The sequence below is a fragment of the Oncorhynchus mykiss genome, chromosome 17 (assembly GCF_013265735.2).
Source record: "Oncorhynchus mykiss isolate Arlee chromosome 17, USDA_OmykA_1.1, whole genome shotgun sequence".
Taxonomy (NCBI): Eukaryota; Metazoa; Chordata; class Actinopteri; order Salmoniformes; family Salmonidae; genus Oncorhynchus; species Oncorhynchus mykiss.
This window is the reverse complement of record NC_048581.1, coordinates 77,687,989-77,701,538: the sequence shown is the minus strand read 5'-3', so window position 1 is coordinate 77,701,538 and position 13,550 is coordinate 77,687,989. Positions and strand designations below refer to the sequence as shown.

Sequence of the window (13,550 nt, the reverse complement as noted above, 5' to 3'; positions counted from 1 at the left end):
TGAAACATTCTCATTTCATTAAAACCTCACCCCCCCTTAAAATAAAACACCAAAATATATCCTGTACTGCATACATGTGTACCATACTCACTTTTCCCTCTTCCACACGATACAAAACCACACCACACATCACAATAACCCCCACAAAAATCACCACTTCTACAACCGTATATCCCAGCTATACAGACAGCACCCCCAACACATCATATCTCCTTATAATTTTATAGAACTCAAATTCGACCCTAAAGCGCAGAGACCATCCCATTAAATAATAGTAAAGGGTCTGTTATCCCCCCACCTTTGACCATGTTCCTCCTTGTTATCCAAATAGCCAACTTTGCCTGAGCAAACAGAAAATTCAACAACAAACATTTGGCCTTTTCCTTATTTGAATACCTGTACCCCATTATAAACATCCCAACAGTAAAAACTACCCCCAACCTCTCACACAGACACAGACATTCCAACAGAGACATTAATGGCATTAACCTGGCGCACACAGAAAACACATGAATCACAGTTTCTCTCATAACACAGAAAGGACTCCCCTGCCCGACTCCCGGTTCAACCTGTGCCAACCAGCTGTTAGTGGCCAGGGCTCCATGTAGAACCCTCCCCTGACCTCTATGGTGCTGGGGGTTTGTAGAGCCCCCTCCATCTAAAACCCACCATACTCTCCTTCCCACATACCCCCTGCCACTGATGTTCCTTCACTCCTGTTAGGCTCCTAATGTTCCTCACCTTAATGCAGAGGTTGTAGAGGGCTTTACCCTCCCCCCCCCCCCAAACTCCCCCAGACTCGGAGTGTTAAAATCTAACAAGTCCTCCAGACCCCTTTGCCAGTCCCCAGTCTCTGCCATCACATGCAGTGGCGGAAACATTGGTGGCCCCTCCCCCTTTGGCTGCTCAAACATCCCCCTTACCGGCTCAGACAGTGCCTCCTGGACCTCCTCCAGGAATCTCTCCAACAGCCTAAGATACGTTATTCCTGTTTGTTGTGCCAGGACTTCCGGAGTTTTCCACCCCTCCTCTCCCATCAGTCACAGGTCACCCAGCCTTAGTAAGCCCGCTGCCATCATTTGCCTCTGCAGGGTGGCCGACTGAACCCATTTCAAAGGGATGGCTGGGTTGTGGAGGATAGGCTCCTCCCACATCCACACCCACAGCCCAGGCTCCAAACCCCCTTCTCATGTGGGCCTTAGCAGCTGCCAGGCCCTCAGAGTAAAAATCAGAGAGAACTGCTGTACTCAACCTCTCCAGCCTCATGAGGAACAGCTTCCGGTCCAACCCTAATCCGCCAGCTCTTCTCAGCAGTGCGCATGCTGGTTCCCTCAAGCCAAAATTAGTGTGGTACAGCAGTCCCTGTGCCGCCTTTAGTAGGAATGCAGCCACCCTGCTCTCCAGTTCCACCAGGCCCTGTCCTCCTTCGTGGACGGTAATGTACAACACTGCCGCCCTCAGCCAGTGATGGACCGGCCAGAAAAAGTCCACCAGCTTGCGAGGGGGGGGGGGGGGGGCTCTATCACAACTCTATGAGCTCTATCACAACCCTGTGACTCTCAGATCAATTCAGTGTCTATCAATTAATTCTCTGAGAGCCCCCTCTACATTGCAACTGAGATCCTTTAATAGCAAAGATCCACCCCCCCCCCAGACGACATGACAAACCACAGGTCTTAGGAACTTACACAAAGAAAATACTTTACTTCAGAGAGGAGTATCCCCTAGCCAGACAGAGTTGGCTTAAAAATTATCGTTCAGTTTGGTCTCCTAAACAAAGCTCTTATTTCGTCCTTGGTACAAAATGGTACCAAGACATTACCCCCACCCTATGATATATATCAAATTGTCATTTAGATACAACCAATTCTAAATACAACCAATCCTGGACAAGCTCACGGAGAGGAGAGTGACTGGTACACAGACACAGTGGAGCAAAAGATATGTTTACACATGATGACACCTTGACCTCTCCCCTCTCTGCGGACCAAACAACTTAGTCTTGACATAGAACAGATACTGCAACCCCACCACAGTATTATACAAAAATAACATTCTGATGAGAAGTAACTTACAAACATATGATGAATATAAAACATCTTACCTATGTTACCAACCAATTCTGATTATTCCCCAACACTACGACAGAGCTTTGCCCCAGTTTTGCCCCAGACTGGTCTATTAATGCCTGCATATCTTGCCCATCCCTGACCATCACAGAAATGTAATCTGCATACACTGACAATGCCATGCCTGTCACCACACCCATGCCTGTCCAGCACACTCCCTGCAGTCTCCTGCGTAGCAGGCCCAAAAAAGGCTTACAGGCTAGTATATATAACTGCCCCGATAGAGGGCATCCTTGTCTATTGCCCCGTCTCACTGTCCGCAAAGCAAAAATCCCAAAATCACATTGTATGATTTTTAAGTAATTCATTTGCATTTTATTGCATGACATAAGTATTTGATACATCAGAAAAGCAGAACTTAATATTTGGTACAGAAACCTTTGTTTTCAATTACAGAGATCATATGTTTCCTGTAGTTCTTGACCAGGTTTGCACACACTGCAGCATGGATTTTGGCCCACTCTTCCAAACAGACCTTCTCCAGATCCTTCAGGTTTCGGTGCTGTTGCTGGGCAATAAGGACTTTCAGCTCCCTCCAAAGATTTTCTATTGGGTTCAGGTCTGGACACTGGGTAGGCCACTCCAGGACCTTGAGATGCTTCTTACGGAGCCACTCCTTAGTTGACCTGGCTGTGTGTTTCGGGTCGTTGTCATGCTGGAAGACCCAGCCACAACCCATCTTCAATGATCTTACTGAGGGAAGGAGGTTAGTTGGCTAAGATCTCGAGATACATGGCCCCATCCATCCTCCCCTCAATACGGTGCAGTCGTCCTGTCCCCTTTGCAGAAAAGCATCCCCAAAGAATGATGTTTCCACCTCCATGCTTCACGGTTGGGATGGTGTTCTTGGGGTTGTACTCATCCTTCTTCTTCCTTCAAACACGGCGAGTGGAGTTTAGACCAAAAAGCTCTATTTTTGTCTCATCAGACCACATGACCTTCTCCCATTCCTCCTCTGGATCATCCAGATGGTAATTGGCAAACTTCAGACGGGCCTGGACATTCGCTGGCTTGAGCAGGGGGACCTTGCGTGCGCTGCAGGATTTTAATCCATGACTGCGTAGTGTGTTACTAATGGTTTTCTTTGAGACTGTGGTCCCAGCTCTCTTCAGGTCATTGACCAGGTCCTGTCGTGTAGTTCTGGGCTGATCCCTCACCTTCCTCATGATCATTAATGCCCCACGAGGTGAGATCTTGCATGGAGCCCCAGACCGAGTGTGATTGACTGTCATCTTGAACTTCTTCCATTTTCTAATAATTGTGCCAAAAGTTGTTGCCTTCTTACCAAGCTGCTTGCCTATTGTCCTTGTACAGGTCTACAATTTTATCCCTGATGTCCTTACACAGCTCTCTGATCTTGGCCATTGTGGAGAGGTTGGAGTCTGTATGATTGAGTGTGTGGACAGGTGTCTTTTATACATGTAACGAGTTCAAACAGGTGCAGTTAATACAGGTAATGAGTGGAGAACAGGAGGGTTTCTTAAAGAAAAACTAACAGGTCTCTGAGAGCCGGAACTCTTTCTGGTTGGTAGTTGATCAAATACTTATGTCATGCAATAAAAAGCAAATTAATTACTTAAAAATCATACAATGTGATTTTCTGAATTTTTGTTTTAGATTCCGCCTCTCACATTTGAAGTGTACCTATGATAAAAATGACAGACCTCTACATGCTTTGTAAGTAGGAAAACTTGCAAAATCGGCAGTGTATCAAATACTTGTTCTCCCCACTGTATAATAATACGATTAAATTATGTATTTACATTAAAAAAACAGTCTATCAGAATTCCAGTCATTCCAATAAATGTTATACCCCTTGATCTTCAAGAATAGGACTTGGAAATATGGAAGTATAGATTAGCCAATTTGTTTTACCTGAGCATGACCCCAGAACTAAGAACTTATTAGCCAGCCCTACTCTGTTGTTTATGATTTTGTTGTCATGGAGGACTGATTGGGCTCATTGATTCGAGTTTAAAAATAAATGCTGTGCTCATGGAATGGCATGCTTTACCAAGAGTGTGCAAAGCTGTCAACTATAAAATATATTTTGATTTATTTAACACTTTTTTTGCTTACTACATTATTCCTTATGTGCTATTTCATAGTTTTGATGTCTTCACAATTATTCTACAATGTAGAAAAATAAAGAAAAACCCTTGGATGAGTAGGTGTGCCCAAACTTTTGATTGGTACTGTACAGTGGGGCAAAAAAGTATTTAGTCAGCCACCAATTGTGCAAGTTCTCCCACTTAAAAAGATGAGAGAGGCCTGTAATGTTCATCATAGGTACACTTAACCTATGACAGACAAAATGAGAACAAAAATCCAGAAAATCACATTGTAGGATTTTTAATGAATTTATTTGCAAATTATGGTGGAAAATAAGTATTTGGTCAATAACAAAAGTTTATCTCAATACTTTGTTATATACCCTTTGTTGGCAATGACAGAGGTCAAATGTTTTCTGTAAGTCTTCACAAGGTTTTCACACACTGTTGCTGGAATTTTGGCCCATTCCTCCATGCAGATCTCCTCTAGAGCAGTGATGTTTTGGGGCTGTTGCTGGGCAACATGGACTTTCAACTCCCTCCAAAGATTTTCTATGGGGTTGAGATCTGGAGACATATAATTTATAAATCTCAAAATAGATGTAGCACCTACAGATTGCCCCTTTAAGTCCATCAAAAGTGTGCAAGTTTGAGCATGTATCCATTAGTCCAATGGATAGGTGCATCAAGAAGTTAACCTGGAAAAAACAGCCCAGGTCCCTACGTAATTGCGCTAAGTTAGCCTGGAGGTCTACACTGCCTTGCCCCACCATCTCTACCTCCATCTCACTAATACTACGCTCTCGTTCCCCCAATACTCTTCTAGACTCTGAGGATGAGAGAGCTGTAAACCTTTGACAGAAAATACGAATTTGGACTCTCCCCACATCCTACCTTTGAATCAGAGACTCGTATTCCTCTGCTGCCCCCACCTTTCCCAAAAGGTCTGGAAATCTGAGCAAAAAGTGGCATCTTGTAAGAGCTTTACATTAAACGTCCAATAGGATGCCTGCCGGGGCCATGGTGAAATAGACAGCCTAGCCATGGTAATGTGGTGATCAGAAAACCCCACCGGGAGATTGGTAGCGCCCAACAGCCTATTGCGTCGATTCCTGGACATGTACAAACGATCAAGTCGGGCTGCACTCACCCTAGCCCCAAAAACCTTCACCCATGTACAGTTGTCATCAGAAATGTATATACACTTCGTTTGGAATCATTAAAAAAAATGTTCAAACACTCCACAAATGTCTTGTTAACAAACTATAGTTTTGGCAAGTCGGTTAGGACATCAATTTTGTGCATGCCACAAGTAATTTTTCCAACAATTGTTTACAGACAGATTATTTCACTGTATCACAATTCCAGTGGGTCAGACGTTAACATACACTAAGTTGACTGTGCCTTTAAACAGCTTGGATAATTCCAGAAAATGATGTCATGACTTTTGAAGGTTTAGAAGGCTTTAGAAAGCTAATTGACATCATTTGAGTTAATTGGAGGTGTACCCATGGACGTATTTCAAGGCCTACCTTCAAAATCAAAGCCTCTTTGCCTGACATCATGGGAAAATGAAAAAATAAATCAGCCAAGACCTCAGAAGAATAATTGTAGACCTCCACAAGTCTGGTTCATCATTTGGAGCAATTTCCAAACGCCTGAAGGTACCACGTTCATCTGTACAAACAATAGTACGCAAGTATAAACACCATGGGACTACGCAGGCCTCATACTGATCAGGAAGGAGACGTGTTCTTTCACCTAGAGATGAACGTACTTTTGTGCAAAAAGTGCAAATCAATCCCAGAACAACAGCAAAGGACCTTGTGAAGATGCTGGAGGAAACAGGCACAACGGTGTCTATATCCACAGTAAAACAAGTCCTATAACCTGAAAGCCCGCTCAGCAAGGAAGAAGCCACTGCTCTAAAACCGCCATAAAAAAGCCAGACTAAGGTTTGCAACTGCACACGGGGACAAAGATCGTACTTTTTGGAGAAATGTCCTCTGGTCTGATAAAACAAAAATATAACTGTTCGGCCATAATGACCATCGTTATGTTTGGAGGAAAAAGGGGGAGGCTTGCAAGCCGAAGAACACCATCCCAACCGTGAAGCACAGGGGTGGCAGCATCATGTTCTCGCGGTGCTTTGCTGCAGGAGGGACTGGTGCACTTCACAAAATAGATGGCATCATGAGGAAGCAAAATTATGTGGATATATTGAAGCAACATCTCAAGACATCAGTCAGGAAGTTAAAGTTTGGTTGCAAATTGATCTTCCAAATGGACACTGACCCCAATCATACTTCCAAAGTTGTGGCCAAATGGCTTAAGGACAACAAAGTCAAGGTATTGCAGTGGCCACCACAAAGCCCTGACTTCAATCCTATAGAATATTTGTGGGAAGAACTGAAAAAGCATGTGCGAGCAAGGAGGCCTACAAATCTGACTCAGTTATACCAGCTGTCAGGAGGAATGGGCCAAAATTCACCCAACTTATTCTGGGAAGCTTGTGGAAGTTAAACAATTTAAAGCCAATGCTACCAAATACTAATTGAGTGTATGCTAACTTCTCACCCACTGGGAATGTCAATGAAAGAAATAAAAGCTGAAATAAATAATTCTCTCAACTATTATTCTGACATTTCACATTCTTAAAATAAAGTGGTGATCCTAGCTGACCTAAAACAGGGAATAGGGAATGTTTACTAGGATTAAATGTCAGGAATTGTGAAAAACTGAGTTTAAATGTATTTGGCTAAGTTGTATGTACACTTCCAACTTCAACTGTCTTGTGTTGGGATGTTTACTTCTCCAAACATCCACTAGGTCGAACTGATTAATGATGTCCCTTAACACTCCCACTGACATTGAATGAGGCTCTTCCCCATTTCTGTCTTTCGTAAAATCCATTTTACAGTTCCAGTCCCCGCCGACCACCAGCATTTCCTCAGGTGCTACCTGTGAGAGTTCCTGTCTAAGACTCCAAATTGAATCCCCCTCTTTCTCCCCATGTTAGGTGCATACACATTTATAAAGACAAAACCATATTGTTCATTTCTGATTTTACAGCAAGCAGCACACACCACCTTTGAGGAGCACATTTTTACAGACAGACCCAGTACAAAAAGGACTGCCACCCTTGCACTAAAATGTGCCCCATGGCTCAACACACTTGCTCCTTTCCACAAGAGCCTCCAATTGACTTCATTCCCCACATCACTATGCGTCTCCTGCAGAAACAACAGTACTTTTTTTGTTTTACATATTCACCCAACACACTCCTCTTTCCCGTATCTCTGGCGCCATTTATATTGAGCGAGCCTACCCAAAGTGTCTCCATCAGAAGTGGGAGAAAAGCCAGCAAAGAAAGAGACCAATAGCAAAGCTCAAAAATCCCCAGTGCCAGAAAGAAACTATTAATCTAAACAGTGTCTGAAGGTTGACCCTTACGCACTCTTGTGACCCACTTCCAACCTAAACCGTTTCCTGGGTGAGAGGACACCATGCCCCTCATTTTTCATAGCATGTACTGATCTTACAAACTTTCTCGGATCAGAAAAAAAAGCCTCAAGATTAACTTTTTTTCCCCTTGGTCTCATTCCGGAACCTTGTCAGTTCTCTCAGTGTACTTTGACCCCTCTGCTTGACTGGCTGTCAGCTCTGGACCCATTGAAGAGGAGTCTGAAAAAAAACCTCATCATCCTTTTCCTCAGACTCACTTTCCTCCTCATCTCCATCTCCCATCCTGACCACCTGCCCTTCCTCTCTGGTCAGGGCATCCCCCCCCAGCACCAGGCAAAGGTTCCAGGGTGCCTTTGATCACACCAGCCTTTCCCCTCCCACCTCCTTCTTCTCCCCCTTCTCCACTATACTCTCCTCATCCACTAGCATAACCTGACGAGGCCCAGCCTCATCCACATCACCATCCATAGCGTGACTAGACCCAGCCTCAGCTACCCCACCATCCATAGCATGACTAGATCCAGCCTCCACTACACCACCATCCATAGCATGACTAGACCCAGCCTCAGCTACCCCACCATCCATAGCATGATTAGATCCAGCCCCCACTACACCACCATCCATAGCATGACTAGATCCAGCCTCCACTACACCACCATCCATAGCATGACTAGACCCAGCCTCAGCTACCCCACCATACATAGCAGGATTAGATCCAGCCTCCACTACACCACCATCCATAGCATGACTAGACCCAGCCTCAGCTACACCACCATCCATAGCATGACTAGACCCAGGCCTCAGTTACCCCACCAGCCATAGCATGATTAGACCCAGCCTCCACTACACCACCATCCATAGCATGACTAGATCCAGCCTCCACTACACCACCATCCATAACATGACTAGACCCAGCCTCCACTACACCACCATCCATAGCATGACTAGACCCAGCCTCAGCTACCCCACCATCCATAGCATGACTAGATCCTGCCTCCACTACACCACCATCCATAGCATGACTAGACCCAGCCTCAGCTACCCCACCATCCATAGCATGACTATATCCAGCCTCCACTCCACCACCATCCATAGCATGACTAGACTCAGCCTCTGCTACACCACCATCCATAGCATGACTAGACCCAGCCTCAGCTACCCCACCATCCATAGCATGACTAGACTCAGCCTCTGCTACACCACCATCCATAGCATGACTAGACTCAGCCTCTGCTACACCACCATCCATAGCATGACTAGATCCAGCCTCAGCTACCCCACCATCCATAGCATGACTAGATCCAACCTCCACTACACCACCATCCATAGCATGACTAGACCCAGCCTCAGCTACACCACCATCCATAGCATGACTAGATTCAGCCTCAGCTACCCCACCATCCATAGCATGACCATATCCAGCCTCCACTACACCACCATCCATAGCATGACTAGTCCCAGTCTCAGCTGTCTGCATCTCATTGTCCCCTGCACGTTTACCTCGATTAGAGCCCCTCCCCATGTCTCACTTTAAAATGCACATTTAGCTGTTGCTCATTGTTTTCAGAAACATAAACACTTGCCTCCGGAACGAAACAACGTGCTTAACGGCATTTGCCTGAAAACCTCCCAACAGTACACGAAAACTGCTAGCAAACTTACCGAACGACTTAACTCTTTCCTGATTTGCAACTACCACCCTTGTCGAAGGGGTAGAAAGAGGCGAAATTGGCACCAACACACCCCTTACAAATATACCACTAGCAATTAGCCTACCAACCAAATTTTCCCTTTTCATGAACACAAACACAGCTTTGTTCATTCCGGAAGCGGAATGTATAAATTCAGCTCCTACCTGTTCACTGACTGCGAGCAGAACCTCCTCCACTTTAACTCCGTTCTCAGGAATGCACCTGAATCCATGCCGTATCGACAGCGTCTCCTCCACGCTAGGCTGAGAAGCCATCGCACACACCACACCTTCCAAACCCCAGGAAACTAACTCTGTCCTCTTCCACCCTAACTTTGAAAAAACCTGTGGATACCGCTAAAACAAAGTGCATTAACCCAAGAAAATTAATTAGAACTGAGCCCTTCACACCAAACACTCAAACTCCAAAAAATGTCCAGCATGCACTGCAAGAGATAGAGAGAGAAAGCACATCAAAATAGGGCAGACCTGCTGCTAATATGGACAACCTATCCCCTGTAGCTCACAGCCAGAGCGACACTGCAGGGAGCTTGGAGGCAGGCACGTTGTAAATAATGCCAAATTGTTTAATGCACAGAAAGAGTTATTCCTGACAGCTGACAGAGCCTGACTTACACACCACAGGGGCATAGAGATGGGAAACCAATTGAAGGAGAGATATTCAGTTGAATTTGGAAGAAAATCAAGAGATCATAAATATTTACCCGCATGGAAATAGATGGTCTGCATAGAACTATGTATGTTAGTTATCACCTGCTGTGCTCAGTTTTTTTTTAAAAACGTTGTTTTGCAATCCCTATAACTATACTGTATTTCGTTGCTGCTACCAAAGCGAACATACTTTCATGTAATTAGTCCAGACGGCCATGTATCTTTAGAGTATTTTCCAGCATTTATCTGTGACTGATCCACATTATGGAATATAAACAATGAAACAACAAGTGTAATAAAAAATGCAGGGAGCCAGACAAGCTATTCTTGTAAATGGGCCATTAGGCATGCAGCGGAGAACGACCCCAGAAGGTAGAGATAAATCTCAGTGGTGAGGATAGCCTACAGGTACTTACTTAATAAAAGGACGTCTTGTATGAAGAATGCCATCGTATGACTACTAGAGAACAACGGAAGGTCGCAACCCTTCATTTGACTAGACTCCACTGTGACACTGATTGAGCCTTAAGACTGCCTGCTGTGTTATTAGAGGTCAAAATACGGTCTAATGCTGGGGCCTATAGTGACAATAATATTGGTTTTCTCTCAGCTTGAAACATCCTGAATAGACAGTGATGTTTTTGATGATTTTATCTCAATAACCAAGAGAAAGGTTAAATAATAATACAAATAATACATGCATGGATGACAATGACCACAAATCCAAAACAGAAATATTCTGCCGCAGGGAATCAGTTGAAGATCTACATTATTAATTAGAGGATATCACCAGAATACTATCTGAATGAAACAGACAAGAATACAACTAATAACACTAACAATCACATTTCACAACTACTCTTCCTCATCTTCATCCAGATGCTGCACTGCGGATTATTCCGATGGCATGTGTGGCCCTGGTCTAAGTATAGTACATTTAACAGCTTTGATCTCCAGTCAAGTTGGATGTCAATCACAATGCCATCTGGTGGAGACCAATACAAGTCCCACGCACAAGGTCACATTCATAATCTGGATCAAAATATTATGGGCATCATGGCCTTAATCATTTGGGATGCTCTGTTAAAACAATGCTCCCCCATGCAAAGTGGCCACAGTTGATTAACGATGGCTGTGTTTTAAACTCAGTTAGGTCTCCCTTTGATGCATTTCAATCTGAGCGAAGCTGACACATGCAGCCTTCACTGGTTCAAATACTTATGTGATTCAGGATCACCTACCGTAGAATGAGAGCTTTCCTTTTACAGTGTTCTTCCCCCTGGAGTTCTCTGCCACACACTCATATGTGCCCGCGTCTTCCTGCTGGAAATAAGGGATTTCCAGGACGCCGCTGGCTTTCCTCACGTCCACTTTCCTAGAAAAGGGGATTCCGTCCACTCTACTCCAGTTTATAGAGGGGACAGGGCTGGAGTAAAGAGGAATGGAAAGAGAAACCTTGTAGGATGTTCATATTACAAACACAAATCATTTGTAATATTACAACCTCACTACAATACTTAACCTAGATGGATTCAATTGATCAGACAAAAAAAAACTGACATGTAGGTAATACATAATTCAGCTAGTGTACCAGGAGTCACAGCCCCAACTCTACGAAAAATCTCAGATGTCCAGCACAGCTTCAATCAGAGGAGGGTTGGAGGCATGCAGTGATACATGAAAAATATCTTGCAGTTTGTTAATAAGTTTTATGCCTTTCATGTATTTGTGTGCCTGTTCAACCAAGCCCAGAGTCCACTTACTTTCCTAATGCAAAACATTCCAGTTTCACTGTCAATCCTTTGGCTACATGGACAATCTCTGGAAACTGAACTTCGATCTTCGGCTCGTATTCACCCATTATACCTGAGGAGGAGTAATTCACAACCAATTATAAGAAAGCAAAAAACAACAACACAGATAATATCATATGTCGTTATGTCCGTTATGTCTACATATGTCCTATAAGCGATTACAATCATACACCTGAGAAGTGGTTCTTTTGGAAAACCAATAACAGGTTCTCATTGTTGCTGGTATTCTCTATCTGCAAATCACATTTCCAGAGGTTTCTCAGCCCAAATGGGCTCTTGAAATGGGAGAAAAAAGCCAATTTCATCTCCTTGATATTGTGAGGCACGGTTCCCTGACTGACTGTGAAACCTCATTCAGATCTGTATCTCCATTGTCTAATACAGCCAGGTAGCCAAGGCCCTATCAGCCATAGTAAATGAGACAGCTGGATGAGGCTCTAATCAGTGATGTAGTCAAGTCACTAAACCTTGAGTCCGAGTCGAGTGCCAAGTCCTTACACTATTAGAAAAAAGGGTTCCAAATGGATTCTTTGTGAATTAATAGGCTTATACCAAAAACCATTTTCATCTGAAGAAACCTTTTTGGAAGACGATGGTTCTTTGTAAGGCAAGCTCACTGGGCACAGATGTCAATTCAACATCTAATTTTGATTTAAATTTGTTGAGTTTTTAACTAACCTGAATTCAATGTGAAATCAACAACAAAAAATCACCATGTCATTTGATTTAGGTTAAAAGTTGGGTGAAATAAATTCCATTACTGGGAGATGAATTCACCTTTCAGCAGGACAATAACCTAAAACACAAGGTCAAATCTACACAGAAGTTGATTACCCAGAAGATAGTGATTGTTCCCGAGTGGCCAAGTTACAGTTTTGACTTAAATCTGCTTTAAAATCTATGGCAAGACTTGAAAGTGGTGTTTAGCAATGATCAACAACCAATTTGACAAAGCTTGAAGAATTTTGAAAAGAATAATGGGCAAATGTTTCACAATCCAGGTGTGGAAATCTCTTAGAGACTTACCCAGAAATATTCAAAGCTGTAATTGCTCCCAAAGGTGATTCTAACACATATTGACTCAGGGGGTTGAATACTTATCTAACCAAGATATATTAGTGCTTTATTTTTTATATATATGTATTTTTATGAATGTTACATTTTTCTGCATGTGTGATTTAATGAAAGTTTGAGTTTTATAGCGTTTTATTTGAATTTGGCGCTCTGCATTTCCCGAGGCTATTGGCCACTTGGCCACTTGGCCACTTGAGACGCTAGCGTCTCCCTATCCATAAGAGGCTTCTTAACACCTTTTTTTAAAGAGTGTGTTAGCTAATCAAAGTTTAACATTTTAAAAGTTGAATTGATCATTAGAAAACCCTTTTGCAATTATGTTAGCACAGCTGAAAACTGTTGTGCTGTTTAACGAAGCAATAAAACTGTCCTACTTTAGACTAGTTGAGTATCTGGAGCATCAGCATTTGTGGGTTCGTTTACAGTATCAAAATGGCCAGAAACAAATAACTTTCTTCTGAAACTCATCAGTCTATTTTTGTTCTGAGAAATTAAGGCTATTCCCGTGAAATTGCCAAGAAACTGAAGATCTCGTACAGATCTCTATCCAGAAAAGAAAGAGGAGTGGGAGGCCCCGGTGCACAACTGAGCAAGAGGACAAGCACATTAGGGTGCCTCACAAGTCCTCAACTGGCAGCTTCATTAAATAGTACAC

The 13,550-nt window shown here is 43.5% G+C and overlaps 1 protein-coding gene across 3 annotated transcripts in view; it reads right to left on the bottom strand.

Annotated features, from left to right (window-relative positions):
- The window catches only part of LOC110494608 (contactin-4), a 218,696-nt gene that overhangs the window by 69,684 nt on the left and 135,462 nt on the right, over nt 1–13,550 (bottom strand). For all 3 annotated transcript variants that reach the window (XM_021569831.2, XM_021569833.2, XM_021569832.2), the window contains exons 7-8: nt 11,771–11,873; nt 11,249–11,433 (exon numbers count right to left, since the gene is read on the bottom strand). In XM_021569831.2, the coding sequence (XP_021425506.2) occupies nt 11,249–11,433; nt 11,771–11,873 (288 nt within the window). The remainder of the gene's footprint in view (nt 1–11,248; nt 11,434–11,770; nt 11,874–13,550) is intronic.